This window comes from Takifugu flavidus, chromosome 4, assembly GCF_003711565.1.
Source record: "Takifugu flavidus isolate HTHZ2018 chromosome 4, ASM371156v2, whole genome shotgun sequence".
NCBI lineage: Eukaryota > Metazoa > Chordata > Actinopteri > Tetraodontiformes > Tetraodontidae > Takifugu > Takifugu flavidus.
In genome coordinates, this window is record NC_079523.1 from 12,740,452 (window position 1) to 12,755,605 (window position 15,154).

The following is a 15,154-nucleotide window of genomic DNA, read 5'->3' on the forward strand; positions in this document are numbered from 1 at the left end:
TTATAGCCAATTAATTGGATTTTGCATTTATGTTGGTTAACATTTGGCATAGAAAGGAATTTCAGCAGAGACTTGTTCGCAAAAGTCTTGACACCTTGGTATAGTCAGAATGAGGTGTGCCATTTTGTCTGCAACAGCACACAGACGTGCAGGTGGATCTACTAATCTGGCTGCAGGAGTGACTATTTACATGCACAGTGGCTGTACACAGTCTTCTCCTACCATACGGTGTGCATGCCTAATTACATCTCTACCTCACCTCCTGTCAGTATCAGCACGCTGACATCACCTCCCAGAGTGACTGTTGAAATTGTATTGATGTTAGCAGCACATTAAAATGACATCAATGAATGAGAATTTAGAGAAGCAAAAAAAAAGTTTATTTTTTCTTTTTGTAAATAAGTGTCTATGTTTAGATATATAAACTCACTAAACTAAATGCCGAATGGAAAAGGATGACATGTAGCTTTTCATACTCTGAGAAAAACGAAGCATTTAAAGGTCTGACAGAAAGACTCTCACCCCCTCGCAGTACGATGACGTTGACCTCACTTCCCACTGGCAAGTCTTTCAGAATGTCCACCACTTGAGCATGACTCAGCGTTTGAACATTTTGCCTGTTGATCTCCTTGATGACATCACCTTTCTGCAGGCCACGACACCACTGGGCATCAAGGATCATCTTCACTTTTTGGCCAAGCGGGCAGTCAGCAATGGCAAATCCAAATCCTCCGGGCCCTTTGACTAGAGGCACGCTTACCAGCTCCGGGTTTAGCATTGAGGTGGCCACCTCACCACAATCTCCCTGTCTTCCATTGGGGATGGCTGCCACAACAGGCCGCCCACTTGCATCCACAGTGACATAGTGGAGGTCCTGAGAAGAACCATGCAGGACGTCCCCTTTCACAAGCAATGGCTGCCCGTTGATGAGGGGCACAGCCGTTACCACCTCCCCACCGTGCAAGGCCTGCTGTGGTTGGGAGGCTGGGGGCGGAGGAGGAGGTGGAAGTGGGTCATCGTTGTTGAGATCCACATCTGGAGGAAGGGGATAGCCACGGCACAGAACCATATCCACATACTGGTTGATAGGAATGGACTGGAACATCTGCACCACCTCTGGATGTGTTTTACCCAGCACACACATTCTGTTAATCTCAACAATGACATCACCTAAAACAGAGGTTGGAAAAAACTTTTTAAATTGATTTTCAAATTCTTTTGGAATGCATTTTTTTCCCATAAATTTCAAAAACTACCATAAGCTTATACATAAATTATCTTAAAAACAGGCCTGTCAGGTGTCTTCTTACAGAAATGGATAAAAAAGGAAAAATCTATACAATTATTAAAGACAGTGAAAAGTATAAAATAATACTCAACTTGCTTTCAAAATACAAAAGATGGTGGCATTGATGTTCAAAGCAATAGAAAATGGACTGCACTTAGTTACATTCCATCATTTTTTCTTTGGTTAATGGAGCTTTTCTCTTAGATATCAATTTGCTCCTCACTGCCTTTTGAAAATTCCTGCTTTTATATTTTTGCTACGCCTGAACCACTGAACAGAACAGCAGCCAAATAACTTCTCTTTTTGCCCAATGAAAAAATACAGGTGGTGGGTTATAAGAATAGCAACAAGAGCGGAAACATCTTCAAACCTGTCATCAAGACGTGGTTTGTAAGGAAAAGAATGCGCAAAAAGTTTCTATAGCTATGAGTTAAGGTTAAGTGAACACTACTTCTGAGGAAAAACCTCAACTTCAGATGTTTCTTGAAGGGCAATGGGTAAGATAAAAAACTAAATCTGTTAGTTTGTGCAGTATATTTCTTTTCCATGCTGGGGTTAGGTAAATTGGTGACCTGACATTTTTCTTATGAATGTAAGCATGTATGGATGTTTGTTCTAACCCTACAGTGAGCTGGTGACCTATCCAGGGTGTACCTCTCCTCTCATCCAAATGCAGCTGCAATAGATCCCAGCCCCCTACGTGCCCACTAAGGAATAAAGATAACAGATGGACAGAATTTTCTAAATTTATTCTTACTATTTACGTCTTCAATTTCTTGTAGGAATCAGTATCTAGTGCTAACTATTAAGTTTCATGATTTGGCTCCATTAGAGTCCATTAACACTTTTGTATTTGTAGAGATTCCGCTCACCAGATCCCATCTTGTTGTCATGGGCAGCGGGGCCGTCGCTCAGTACGTTTTTCACCTGCAGGAACTCGTCGATTCGGTCGCCTCCAATGATAGTGAAGCCAAAGCCCTGTGGGCTCTTTTTCAGTGACGTGTGGTACAGTTCTCCCTCCAGCTGTGTGGGATCAGACGTGAATCCAGATGTGCCCCGTTTACCTGCAGAACACACACATGGGCTTGGTGTATGTGACATGTACATTTAATCTTGGTCAAAAATTTCACAAATGAATCACTGAGTTCTGTGCTTTTGTTGTCTTTTCTGGTTTAAATCCAATATTCAAGCCTAGACAAGATGTTCATAGTCAATGGACAGAAATATTTTCAAATGTATTGACTAATTTAAATTTAAATCAATGAGATTGGGCAATCAAAAATCACAATCTACTAAAGCACAAGTTATAAATACCATACTGTATTTTAGTTTATTGTAATTTTAGATGTTAGTTTTTAATATTGTGCTAGTATTCCATGGAGTGCAATTGCTTTTGGTGACATTAATATATGTTAATTGTTATTAAATTTGGCTCAGATTTGAGTCAGTTACGATCAATCTTAGTTTGTTTGTAAATAATGTCAACAATGCTTTATATTACAGACCGAACACGAGAGGGTAAAATTTAAAGTTAATAAACTTTCCAAGAAACTTGTCAATTAAAAGTTCTAAAAATAGAAGCTCAAGATAATTGAGCTTTGTCTTTCTTCATTTTTGTGCTTAAGCTAGATTTTAGTTATTAATATACCACTACAGTATATCCCTTTCTAGGTCATGGGGAGGGTGCTGCAGCCTCTCCCAGCTGCATACTTTTAATATATCAAGAGACATTCAGGCTTTATCAAATCCAATAAATTTCTCCAAACAGGCCCAAATAATAAATGTTGATCACTAAAGGCAGCACTTTAGTGATTACCCATGTCTAAACTAAATTTCAGTTGTACATATTTTCTAGCATATCAACATGAAAATTCAGACCTTTTCCATTCTCATTTTATGAGAAACAATAAAATGGCAGGTATAAACTAAAATGTTAGTGTCCAATCTGTTTTCACTAAAATAGAAATGTGCACACAACTACAATTTTTTAAAATTATTTTTAACTCATCCTGTAACTGCTGATGTTATTCCCTCTAACTACAGTACGTTCAAATGAATTCAGAGGCAGGTCTGCTTAGTCAGAAAACATCCACTGCACACATGAACAAGTGTTAAAAAGGGTAATTTATCACAGTACACAGAACTGCAGATGTCCACATGGCAGCACAGATAAGTGAAGAAGATAAGTGCATTTGTATAATCACATACAAATTGCTTGATAAATACAAACACAAAATGTTTTCTCTAGCATCCCGAAATAAATATTTCTCTGTGGGTGAAGTCAGGGAGGAAATCAAAGCGCAAATGCCAAAGCTGAATTTTAGAGACTGACCATTTAACCCATCTGATCCACTAAATAGTGGCTTTTTCTCAATCTGGGAATGACATTTCGTTTTAGCAAAGCATTTTTCAGCACGTCCTCGCCTTACACAAGTTGCAACAAAGACAACAAAAGATTCTAAAAAAGTTGCTCCCAAAAGTCCAGATGAATGACATTTCCTGAGGAAAAGGATAATTTAAAGCATCTTGATTAATTTTGATAAGTCTGTCCTTTTTCAACACTTCCATAGTGAAGAAGATATTAGTCAGGCAGCTCTGGGGACACAAAGTTGCTTTAGTAAAGATCATAATAGTGGTGACCTCCAACAATCTAAAAATGGAAACTACACTGTGATTAGTAATTGCAGCGCTCAAAGTACAGACCTCTCTGATTATGCTTGGTCTTTGTCACTGCTATTCTGCACAATGCAACACACTCGGACACATACACCTATCAGGTGTCCGTCACCCAAGTGGCAACAGTCATTCCAGAAGCTTTTGTTGAATCTTTGGCAGAGGTGTGGAAACATTTTACAATGTACGATCATTTCATTGTAATGAAAAAGCTGATGCATCAAGCCATACTTGTCTCTAATTACGAGTGTCTGAGTATCTGTCTTTCTGACATATTGGCCAAAATTAGTTTAAGTGCATTTTGAGTGCAGCCTTGCATAATACAAAAGTAGGAGAAAAGACAAATATAAAGTGTAACATAGCTGTAGAATATCCATACAATAACGCAGCCAATAAATAACTGGCATCCACAACTTTGCAAGTTTTTCCAGTAACAGATTTTGACAGATAGAAATTGTTCCAAATTGTTACCCTTGTATTATTTGCCCCTTCTTTGAAATTACCTAGACAACCAATATAGAAATTCGTTTACTACCTTTTTTGCAGTGAAACCTCAATTTAAACATGCAAGAGATACAGAGGAAATAAAAACAACCCCCATCCCATATGCTGGTGGGACATATTTGTCACACTTTTAGACGACACCAAATAACTTACAGCTGTGCCACCCATATAAGTGATCTTTATTAGAGAGGAAAAAGATGATAGAACTATCTTCCTCACCAGAATTTGTAGTATAGATAGCAAAAGAAAGGTTCAATTTTTTATATTTATAATTTGATATAATTAACACATTTTAAACTGTACATTATTGGAACCTGTGGCTAGTCCTCTGTGGCTGGATATGTTGGAACCTTTAAAGCCACAGAAAATGCTTTATCCTTTAACCGATAAAGGATACAAGTGTAGTTCTATCACCAATAACGAGTGTCTGAGTATCTGTCTTTTTGACATTTTGGCCAAAATTATTTTAAGTGCATTTTAAGTGCAGCCTCACATAATACAAAATTGGAGAAAAGGAGAAATATAAAGTGTACCATAGCTGTAGAACAATGTAACTAATAAAAAGCTGGCATTCACAGCTTGGCAAGTTTTTCCAATAACAGATTTGACAGATAGAATATCCAAATTGTTAACCTTATATTATTTATAGAACATTGTCTGTGGTGTTTATGTTACCTTTGGAAGATGAGGCTGCAGCCGTCTCCTGGCTCAGCTTCTTCTTTGCCTGCAGGACTGGATTTTCAAACTGGGTTTTCTGGTTGATATGGCTGCAACATAGAGAACTCTGATTTACTGAGCTGCCTTCAAATATTCTTTAATTAATTATAGATGCACCTATAATAAAAACATTCATACAGATGGTGTACAGTGAAGGGTGGATTGCCTTATATTCATGTAAGGAAATATGGATGCTTTTAGCATTTTAAGAAGGTAATGAGCATATATGACTGCCAAAATGGTATCCTCTACACAACAAGATAAACAGCCTGGGCCGTATTTGCAAAAAATCCTAAGACTAAAAGTAGCTCCTAGTGACAGATTCTAAGTAAAACCTTACAATTTCTTGAATATTAAGATTTTTCTTCAAATTTTCCCTTGGTAAGGTAAAAGCTTTTCACAAAGCCTCTTTGTCCTTGGCTCCTATGTTGAAAAATGGTAAGAGGATGGAGGAGGACTTTTACAAAGCCTAAGAGTGCCCCAAACAGACAAGATGACAGAAAGAGAGAGGGGAAGGAGAGATATACTTTGAACATTTAGGAGTTCTTTTTTTCACTTTCTTGACAGCTTCATCGCTTTTAGGATCACTGCCTTGGATGGTCCGCCAGCTAATCGCAAGGCCCTATGTGAGCAATTGTGTGTTCGGTACCTTGCTCAAGGGTACCTCGCCATTGCTCTGAATGTGTTCTGGCCCCTCCCACTACTACCAGAAATCCTTCCGTGTTTTGTCTGCACCGGGTCTTGAACCAAGATCCCTCTGAACAGTGAGAACTGTTCCTCCAGAGCACCTTTTGCCTTTTTTTCTCCATTTGCTCGTTGTTTTGGTTACTCTGCAGAATCAAACTGTTTTTACAAGGAGGGCAGCAATCACTGAAAGTAATGGCTGCATCCACAATGATATCATATAGATTAAGTAGTAAAATTAACAGTATAACAAGTAAACATAAGAAGTAAATAATATAATAATGTGAATGAGGTACGTTCAAATTTTTTGAAGCTGTGGAATAATTAATTCTTCTATTTAGTTCTATGATTGCTCCTCTGTGAACCTTATCGTGGTGGAGGAGTTTGGAGTTTGAGGAGTTTGGTGGAGGAGTTTGCGTACCCTAATGAGCCTGGGATCTATGCTGTCCGGGGCAGTTTGCCCCTGGTAGGGTCTCCCAAGGCAGATTGGTCCTAGGTGAAGGGTCAGTCAAAGAATGGTTCAAGACCCATCATGGAACATCTAAAAGGGAAGCCGCATACCCAGCCCGGAGGGTTACCGAGGCCCCACCCTGGAGCCAGGCCTGGGGCTGGGGCTCGATGGCGAGCGCCTAGTGGCCGGGCCGGGCCCAGCCCGAACCAGCTATGTGGACACTCCCGTCTCCAGTGGACCCACCACCCACAGGAGGAGCATGAAGGGTCCGGTGCAGTGTGGATTGGGCGGCGGACTAAGGCGGGGGCCTTGGCGGTCCGATCCTCGGTTATGGAACATGGAACGTCACCTCTCTGGCGGGGAAAGAGCTGGAGCTTGTGGGGGAGGTTGAGCGTTACCGACTAAATATGGTCGGCCTCACCTCCACATATAGCGTCGGCTCAGGAACCCAAGTCCTTGAGGGGGGTTGGTCACTCTTCTACGCTGGAGTTGCTCAGGGTGAGAGACGGAGAGCGGGTGTGGGCTTTTTGCTTGCCCCCAGACTCTCTAGTTCGACGTTGGGGTTCTCGCGGTTGAGCGAAAGGGTTGCTTCCCTGCGCCTTCGGGTCGGGGAACGGGTTCTGACGGTTGTTTGTGGGTATGCACCAAACAATAGTTCAGAGTACCCGCCCTTTTTGGAGGATCTAGGACGGACGCTGGACAGTGTCCCAACTGGGGACTCCATCATGCTGCTGGGAGACTTCAACGCTCACGTGGGCAACGACAGCGTGACCTGGAAAGGCATGATTGGGAGGAATGGTCTGCCCGATCAGAACCAGAGTTGTGTTCAGTTATTGGGCTTCTGTGCTAGTCGCAGTCTGGCCATAACTAACACCATGTTCGAACATAAGGTTGTTCATCGGTGCTCTTGGCACCATGACAACCTGGGCCGTAGGTCAATGATTGACTTTATAGTCGTGTCAGCTGATCTGTGGCCATATGTTTTGGACACTCGGCTTAAGAGAGGAGCAGAGCTGTCAACTGATCACTACCTGGTGGTGAGTTGGATCAGGTGGAGCTTTGATCGTGTTCCGAGGGCGGTAGGAGACACTGATTCTGAATGGGCTGCTCCGCCATTGTTGAAGCGGCTGTCGCGAGCTGTGGCTGCAAGGCCGCTGGTGCTGGTCGTGGCGGTAATCCCCGTACCCGATGGTGGACACCAGAGGTGAGGGGAGCCGTCAAGCTGAAGAAAGAGGCCTACAGGTCATGGCTGGTCTGTGGGTCTCCGGAAGCAGCTGAACGGTACAGGTTGGCTAAGCGGGTTGCGGCCGCGACAGTCGCGTTGGCAAAAACTCGGCCATGGGAGGAGTTCGGTGAGGCTATGGAGGAAGACTTTCAGTCTGCTCCAAGAAGATTCTGGCAAACTGTCTGGCAACTTGCCCACACTGTGTTAGGTGTGCGTGGGGAGCTGCTGACGTCTCCTGGGGCAATTATCCGGCGGTGGAAGGAATACTTCCAGGAGCTCCTCAATCCTACCAACACGTATCCTCAAGGTGGAACAGAGTCGGATGACCAGGAGGTGGACCATCTAATTTCCGGAGCGGAAGTTGCCGAGGTAGTGAAACAGCTGCCCGGCGACAGAGCTCCGGGAGCGGATGAGATCCACCCGGGGTATCTTAAGGCTCTGGATGTTGTAGGGCTGTCCTGGTTGACACGCCTCTGCAACATTGCGTGGACATTGGGGGCAGTGCCCTTGGACTGGCAGACCGGGGTGGTGGTCCCTATTTTTAAGAGAGGGGGACCAGAGGGTGTGTTCCAACTATAGGGGGATCACACTCCTCAGCCTCTCTGGGAAAGTCTATGCCAGGGTGCTGGAAAAGAGGATTAGACTGATAGTCGAACCTCTGATCAAGGAGGAACAATGCGGGTTTCGCCCTGGTCGTGGAACCACGGATCAGCTCTTTACCCTTGCTAGGGTGCTTGAGGGGAGTTGGGAGTTTGCCCAACCAGTCCACATGTGTTTTGTGGACCTGGAAAAGGCTTATGACCAGGAACATCCTGTGGGGGGTGCTCCGGGAGTATGGGGTGGAAGGTCCCTTGATAAGGGCCGTCCAGTCCCTGTACCAAAGGAGCAGGAGTTTGGTCCGGATAGCCGGTTGTAAGTCGGACTTGTTCCCAGTGAGGGTTGGACTCCGCCAGGGCTGCCCTTTGTCACCGGTTCTGTTCATAACTTTTATAGACAGAATTTCTAGGCGCAGCTGGGTAGTGGAGGGTGTCGAGTTCGGTGGGCAAAAGATCTCGTCGCTGCTTTTTGCGGATGACGTAGTTCTTTTGGCGCCATCAAACAGGGACCTCCAACAAATGCTGGGACGGTTCGCAACCAAGTGTGAAACGGCAGGGATGCAGATCAGCACCTCCAAGTCAGAGTCCATGGTCCTCGCTCAGAAAAAGGTAGAGTGCCTTCTCCGGGTTGGGGAGGAGGTCCTGCCCCAGGTGGAGGAGTTCAAGTATCTCGGGATCTTGTTCACAAGTGAGAGTAGGATGGAACGGGAGATCGACAGGCGGATTGGAGTGGCGTCAGCAGTGATGCGGGCACTTAACCGATCCGTCGTGGTGAAGAAGGAGCTGAGCTGGAAGGCAAAGCTCTACGTCCCAGTCCTCACCTATGGCCATCAACGCTGGGTGATGACCAAAGGAACGAGATCGCGGATACAAGCGGCTGAAATGAGTTTCCTCCGCAGGGTGGCCGGGCTCAGCCTTAGAGATAGGGTGAGAAGCTCGGACATCCGGGAGGGGCTCGGAGTAGAACCGCTGCTCCTCCACATCGAGAGGAGTCAGTTGGGGTCGCTCGGGCATCTGGCTAGGATGCCTTCCGGATGCCTCCCTTTAGAGGTGTTCCTGACATGTCCCACCGGGAGGCGGCCTCGTGGCTGGCCTAGGACTAGGTGGAGAGATTACATCTCTCGCCTGGCTTGGGAGCGGGTGGGATTTCCCCTGGAAGAGCTGATGGAAGTGGCCGGGGAGAGAGCTGTCTGGGCATCCCTCCTGAAGCTGCTGCCCCTGCGACCCGGATCCGGATAAGCAGGAGAAAATGAAACAAAACTAAGTTCTATGATTGGTTGATGTCACTGCCCATTACTGAATAGTATTGCATTTTTTTTGTTTTGCTTTGATTGTCCAATCACAACTTTTAAAAGATTCGTCCCAACCAGGTCAACCACACCTCCTCACTAAACTCCTCATTTGCTCTGGAGTTGCTGTGAAAAACTTCCTGAATCACTCTTAGGAGCTCTCTGTGAGGACTCTGAGAATATCTATGAATATGGGCCCTGATGTCCTGCCGGTGCAACAACAGCTAGAAACCGCTCCAAATTGCTTCTCTTCTTTCTGACTGCATTCTCCTCCCTTTAGTGCACTGTAGTCAAAATATCTCTATTTCTCTTCCCAGTTGAAGATGATAAATGCCAAGTTTCACTGGCTTCCATTACATGTGGGCAATTATACATGACTGAAATCCAAACAGAATCTGCACACACACACACACACTTATAAACCCTTCACATCCTGGTCAGGGCAGTCCTTCAACCCAGACAACACAGATCAAAGTCTGCTATTCTTCTCACCCGTAATATTCATGATAATCTATGCACTACATCCACTAGTGTATTTTTAGAAAGCTTTGATTTATGCTGCCTCACTGCTGTTTCACAGTGCTGAAGTTGCATATATCATTAAATCAATTCAACTTACTCGACATAGTATGTGCCGTACTGTGGGTCATCAATTTCCTCCCAGCCATAAGGTAATTCTGCAAATACAGACTAATAATATGCTTTTGTCTTATTTAATAATTATATATATGTATATATGTGTATATATACACTGCTCAAAAAATTAGAGGAACACTTTTTAATCAGAGTATAGCAACCTACAGTATCAGTCAAACTTCTGGGATATTGATCTGGTCAGTTAAGTAGCAGAGGGGATTGTTAATGATTTTCTGCTGCTTTTTTGTTAATGAAATCTTTTTTGTTAATGAAATCAACAACAGGTGCATCAGAGGGGCAACAATGAGACGGCCCCCAAAACAGGCTTTCCAGGTTGAGGCCACTGATACATTTTTTCCCTCCTCATCTCTTTTGGCTGATTTTTTACTGACTGACTTTCTACTGCTGTAGTTATTAACTTGGCTTGGATCAACATCTATGTTGATAGTATGGTGTGGTACCTGGACACTACAGAGGTTGCACAAGTAGTCCAACTCCTCCAGGATGGTACATCAATACGAAACGCAAGAAGGTTTGCTGTCTCCCTGCGCAGTTTCAAGAGCATGGAGGAAATTCCATGAGGCAGGTAGTTACTCCAGGAGAGCTGGACAGGGCCGTAGAAGGTCCTTAAACCCTCAGCAGGATCGGTATCTGCTCCATTGAACAAGGAGGAACAGGATGAGCACTGCCAGAGCCCTACAAAATGACCTACAGCAGGCCACTGGTGTGAATGTTTCTGACCAAACAATTAGACACAGGCTCCATTAGGGTGGCCTGTGGGCCTGATGTCCTGTAGTGGGCCCTGTGCACACTGCCCGGCACCGTAGAGCTTGGCATTTGCCATAGACCACCAGAATTGGGAACTACGCCACTGGTGCCCTATGCTCTTCCCCGATGAGACCAGGTTCAACCTGAGCACATGCAACAGATGTGAAAGGGTCTGGAGATGCCGCTGAGAATGTTATGCTGCCTGCAACATCATTCAGCATGACCGGTTTGGTGGTGGGTCAGTGATGCTGGTGCAGTGGGACCTGGGTTCCTCCTGGTCCACGACAATGCCCGACCTCATGTGGCTAGAGTATGCAGGCAGTTCCTGGAGGATGAAGGAATTGATACCATTGATTGGCCCCCACGTTCACCTGACCTAAACCCAATAGAACACCTCTGGGACATTATGTTTAGGTCCATCCGGCGCCGCCAGGTTGATTCTCAAACTGTCCAGGAGCTCAGTGATGCCCTGGTCCAGATCTGGGAGGAGATCCCCCAGGACACCATTCGTCGTCTCATTAGGAGCATGCCCCGACGTTGTCAGGCATGCGTACAAGCATGCCGGGGCCACACAAACTACTGAGAATCATTTGGAGTTGCTACAATGACATTTTGGCAAAATGGACCTCTCTGCTGCATAATTTTTTCACTTTCATTTTTGGGGTGTCTTTGATTTCCCCCCTCTATAATGTGATCATTTTCATTTCTATCAAATTATGTGGCAACATTTTGTTACTAATACATCACCTACTTTTTATCAGGAAAGATATTCAAGATCATTCCCCCCCCCATTTACATCTGATGTGTTTTCGAAGTGTTCCTCTAATTTTTTTTGAGCAGTGTACACACACACACACCACACACACACACACACACAATATTTATGTATATTGTATATACAAAGTCCACATACCTCCATCCTCACACTTTTCAGGGGGCTTTGCCTTCTTTGCCAAGCGAGGGTCCAACCATGTGGTCGTCTTTGTATTGTGACTGCAAAGCACAAAGAGCATCCAGTGTAGTGTTAATGTTGATGCCCTTTGTGGAACACAAAATGGACACAAGAAAACTGAAATTGTTGATTAAAGGCTGCAAATAATTAGAAGTAGAAAGAGTTTCAATGCTAAGTGAGCATATGTCCAAGAAATTTTCTTTGGCCGTTGGGGTTGGTACTCCCATTTCAAAATAAAGGACTAAAAGATTAAGAAACTATAAAAAAGCAAAGGTGCATATATTTACATTTGGAGTATGAACATTTATGGAAAGAGTGACTTATTTACTTATTGAATAAATCAGATTTTGCATGTTAAAAGTGTGGTGTACTGTGATGATATAAAACATATACAATATTGCACTTGAAATTGTTGCATAGCACAGATTTGAAGGGGTCTTGGGAACTGTTCTGTCACTAAGAGCTCTGATGTGCTGGCTAGAGGACAGCACATTAAAGAGCTGGTCTACTGGCTGAGAGGGGACTGACAGGACTTTTCCTGCCCTTCTACCTATCCTGGTGGTACAGTACCTAGAGGGAAGGCAGGAGGATACAGCTGCACCTCCTGTTTGGATGCTGACTTGTCTGTCCCAGAAAAGTATAACAAATGTGGTGTCATCTGCAAAATATAGGAGCTTCACAGAGGAGTGTCAAGAGGTACAGTCATAGGTCGAAGAGTAGTGGGGAGAGCACACATCCCTAAGGGCACACTGCAACTGATCATAAGGGGTCCTAAAGTTAAGGTGTCCAGCTCCCTGTCTGTCAGAAAGATTGTGATTCACCCTACTGACAGGCAGATGTTGGCTCAGGCACCTGGGGAAGTTTGAGCAGCAGGAAATCCAGGATTATTGTGATGAGGCCAAGCTGAAGTCCACAATTAGAATCCTTTGTCTGTCAACTTATTGTTTAATTACCTTACCAAGCAAACAGTAGAATAATGTTAAGGTGAAGCAGTACCAGTCTCTCAAAGGAGACTGGTACAGATGTCAGAACAATGGGTTGGATCAGGTGCTAGCTAGAAACAGGAAAAGAGACCACATTAGTCCAATATTGGCTTCTCTACATTGGTTCCCTGTAAAATTCAGAGTAGATGTCCACCTCCTCACATATAAGGATGTTCATGTATTCCACCCTCTTATTTAAATAAACTTATAACTCTTTATATTGCAACCAGAGTGCTCCACTCTCAAAATGTTGCTTACTTGTAGTTCAGAGGGTTACTAAAAGTAGTGTATGGGCAGAGCCTTAAACTTTCAAGCCCCAGTTCTCTGGAATGAGCTCCCAGTCTGAATCCAGGATGCAGACACATTGTAAGTATTTAAAAGTAGACTGAAAACCTTCCTTTTAAATAAGGCTAATAAACTAAGATTAACAGAAAAATGGTTTGTTATGCTACTATAGGCTCAAGACTGTTGGTTTCTCCTATAATACGCCTGCACATCTCGCGCTTCCTCCCCTTTCCCCTTCCTTGAAATTTATCTATGCACTCATATCACATAAATGCACATATTACTGCCAGACCCTGTCTTGTTTTCTCTAGTATTGTTGATCCTGGATACGGTCCATCAAGACATGAAAGTCAAGTGGCCAAAAGTTCGATATGAGGACATTTGAAGTTACTCTTTAAGGCAGGCAGATAAAATTCTATCTTCGTGTTTTGTTTTTTTAAATCACTAAAGATCTGGCAATTTTTTTCTTCCCAGATATTGAGTGCTGGGTAATACCTTGTTCACACTTTATGACTTTCAGAGTCACAGGGTCACCATTCTGTTCACAGTCTTGAGGGCTGTGAGTGTTCACACTACATGACTGGTCAGTGATAATAGTGTTCACATTACACGACTTTCCATCCGCAGGTATGGCCAACTGCTTTACTTTTTTCTAAAATGTCTTGTAGCAAAAGCTCACACAAGAGATGACACAGGAAATGTGAAAACGCAATGTGCAGGCCAATGTTTTTCATTACAAACATAGACACAGAGCAGAAAGCAGCTGTTCAGGTTGTTTGTGCACTACTCCATAGTGAAAAAAAAAGATGCTGCCCTGCATTACCTCTGCTCTACCCTCATGTCTGCTCTCATTGGCTGTAGCTTTTTTTTACAACTTCCAGACCCGACTGGGTATTCAGCATGCTAGAGATTTACTTCAAGTCAGCATTTCAGAGTCGGGCTGTCACTGATCGCCTGACTGCCATCTTCAGAGTGATCACACTTAACAAGTTTGCCAAGTGGACGACTGCTTCACCCCGATCTAGGGTAGGAGACCAAAAACTAATCAGCAACCGGATGATTGAGCTAAAATCATGTAGTGTGAAAAGTGCATAAGTGGCAAAACTACTATTATGTCCTTTGTCAGTATGATTCTTGCCCTGATGTAAGACCTTGGCCCACACGTCTCCTCACAGACAGTAAAATGTCGCCACATTTGTGACTTCATCCAGGTTGCTGGCTGCAGTTTCAAAGTACTGGTAAATCAATGCAGTTGATCAGGTTTGAAAATCGTTCTCTGATTGTTTATTCCCATCTCTTCTCAGTTTTTACAATATGCTTAACAGAATTTAGTTTGTCTATCCCTTGTGAAAGTAACCATGGATTCCACAAGAGCATAATGTAAGGAAAAGAAGCAAAGACATAAGTACCAAGATGTCCAATCGATGGAATTTAAGATATATGTAAATAACACAAGGATGGGCTAAAAGTAAAGTAGCATGACAACTAAGCATGTTCATGCTCAGGTGGTCTTTACAGAGGAGAGATGGAGAAAACAACTTAAAGAAAAAAAAAAATATTTAATAAGGAGGACACAAAGAAAAATGCCACAGTGGTTTGATTTCTGCAGACTGAAAAGACTTAAAGCTAAATATGAATTAAGCATGCAGACTCCACTGCCTGTGTGTAAAAAGGCCTCTTGAGGGAGGGTGTGTTCTTATATGGTATAGCTGCACAACATTTTATGCAGCTATTTCAAATACATTATGTTAAGATCAGAAGCACATTCAAATACATCTATATAATATATGCATGTTTTATGTCCTGTATATTACGTATGCACATGTACTCCTTGAATTTGGGGTCGGGGGCACTCTGACAATTGCTGTGCTGTGCTCCGGCAGGGTTGACCTTTATCACCAGTTAAAATCATTTCTAGGTGTAGTCATGAGCAGGAGGGAGTCCAGTTTGGGAACCACAGCATTTCATCTCTGCTTTTTAATGTTGTCCTATTGTCTTCATCGAGCCGGGATCTTTAGCATGAACTTACATGAAAGTGTGACTATGAAATTGACAAGCCTTTTGGTGCAGCCTCCATGGTTGGTGTACAGCACCATTTTGGTG

The 15,154-nt window shown here is 43.6% G+C and overlaps 1 protein-coding gene across 4 annotated transcripts in view; it reads right to left on the reverse strand.

The window, feature by feature from the left end:
* LOC130524872 (membrane-associated guanylate kinase, WW and PDZ domain-containing protein 3) overlaps positions 1-15,154 on the reverse strand; it is a 109,624-nt gene that overhangs the window by 12,098 nt on the left and 82,372 nt on the right. For 3 of the 4 annotated variants that reach the window (XM_057031358.1, XM_057031362.1, XM_057031363.1), the window contains 6 exons: positions 11,745-11,824; positions 10,047-10,104; positions 5,141-5,232; positions 2,161-2,352; positions 523-1,170; positions 260-301 (listed from right to left, as the gene is read on the reverse strand). In XM_057031358.1, the coding sequence (XP_056887338.1) occupies positions 260-301; positions 523-1,170; positions 2,161-2,352; positions 5,141-5,232; positions 10,047-10,104; positions 11,745-11,824 (1,112 nt within the window). The remainder of the gene's footprint in view (positions 1-259; positions 302-522; positions 1,171-2,160; positions 2,353-5,140; positions 5,233-10,046; positions 10,105-11,744; positions 11,825-15,154) is intronic. The other variant, XM_057031361.1, reaches the window with a different exon arrangement.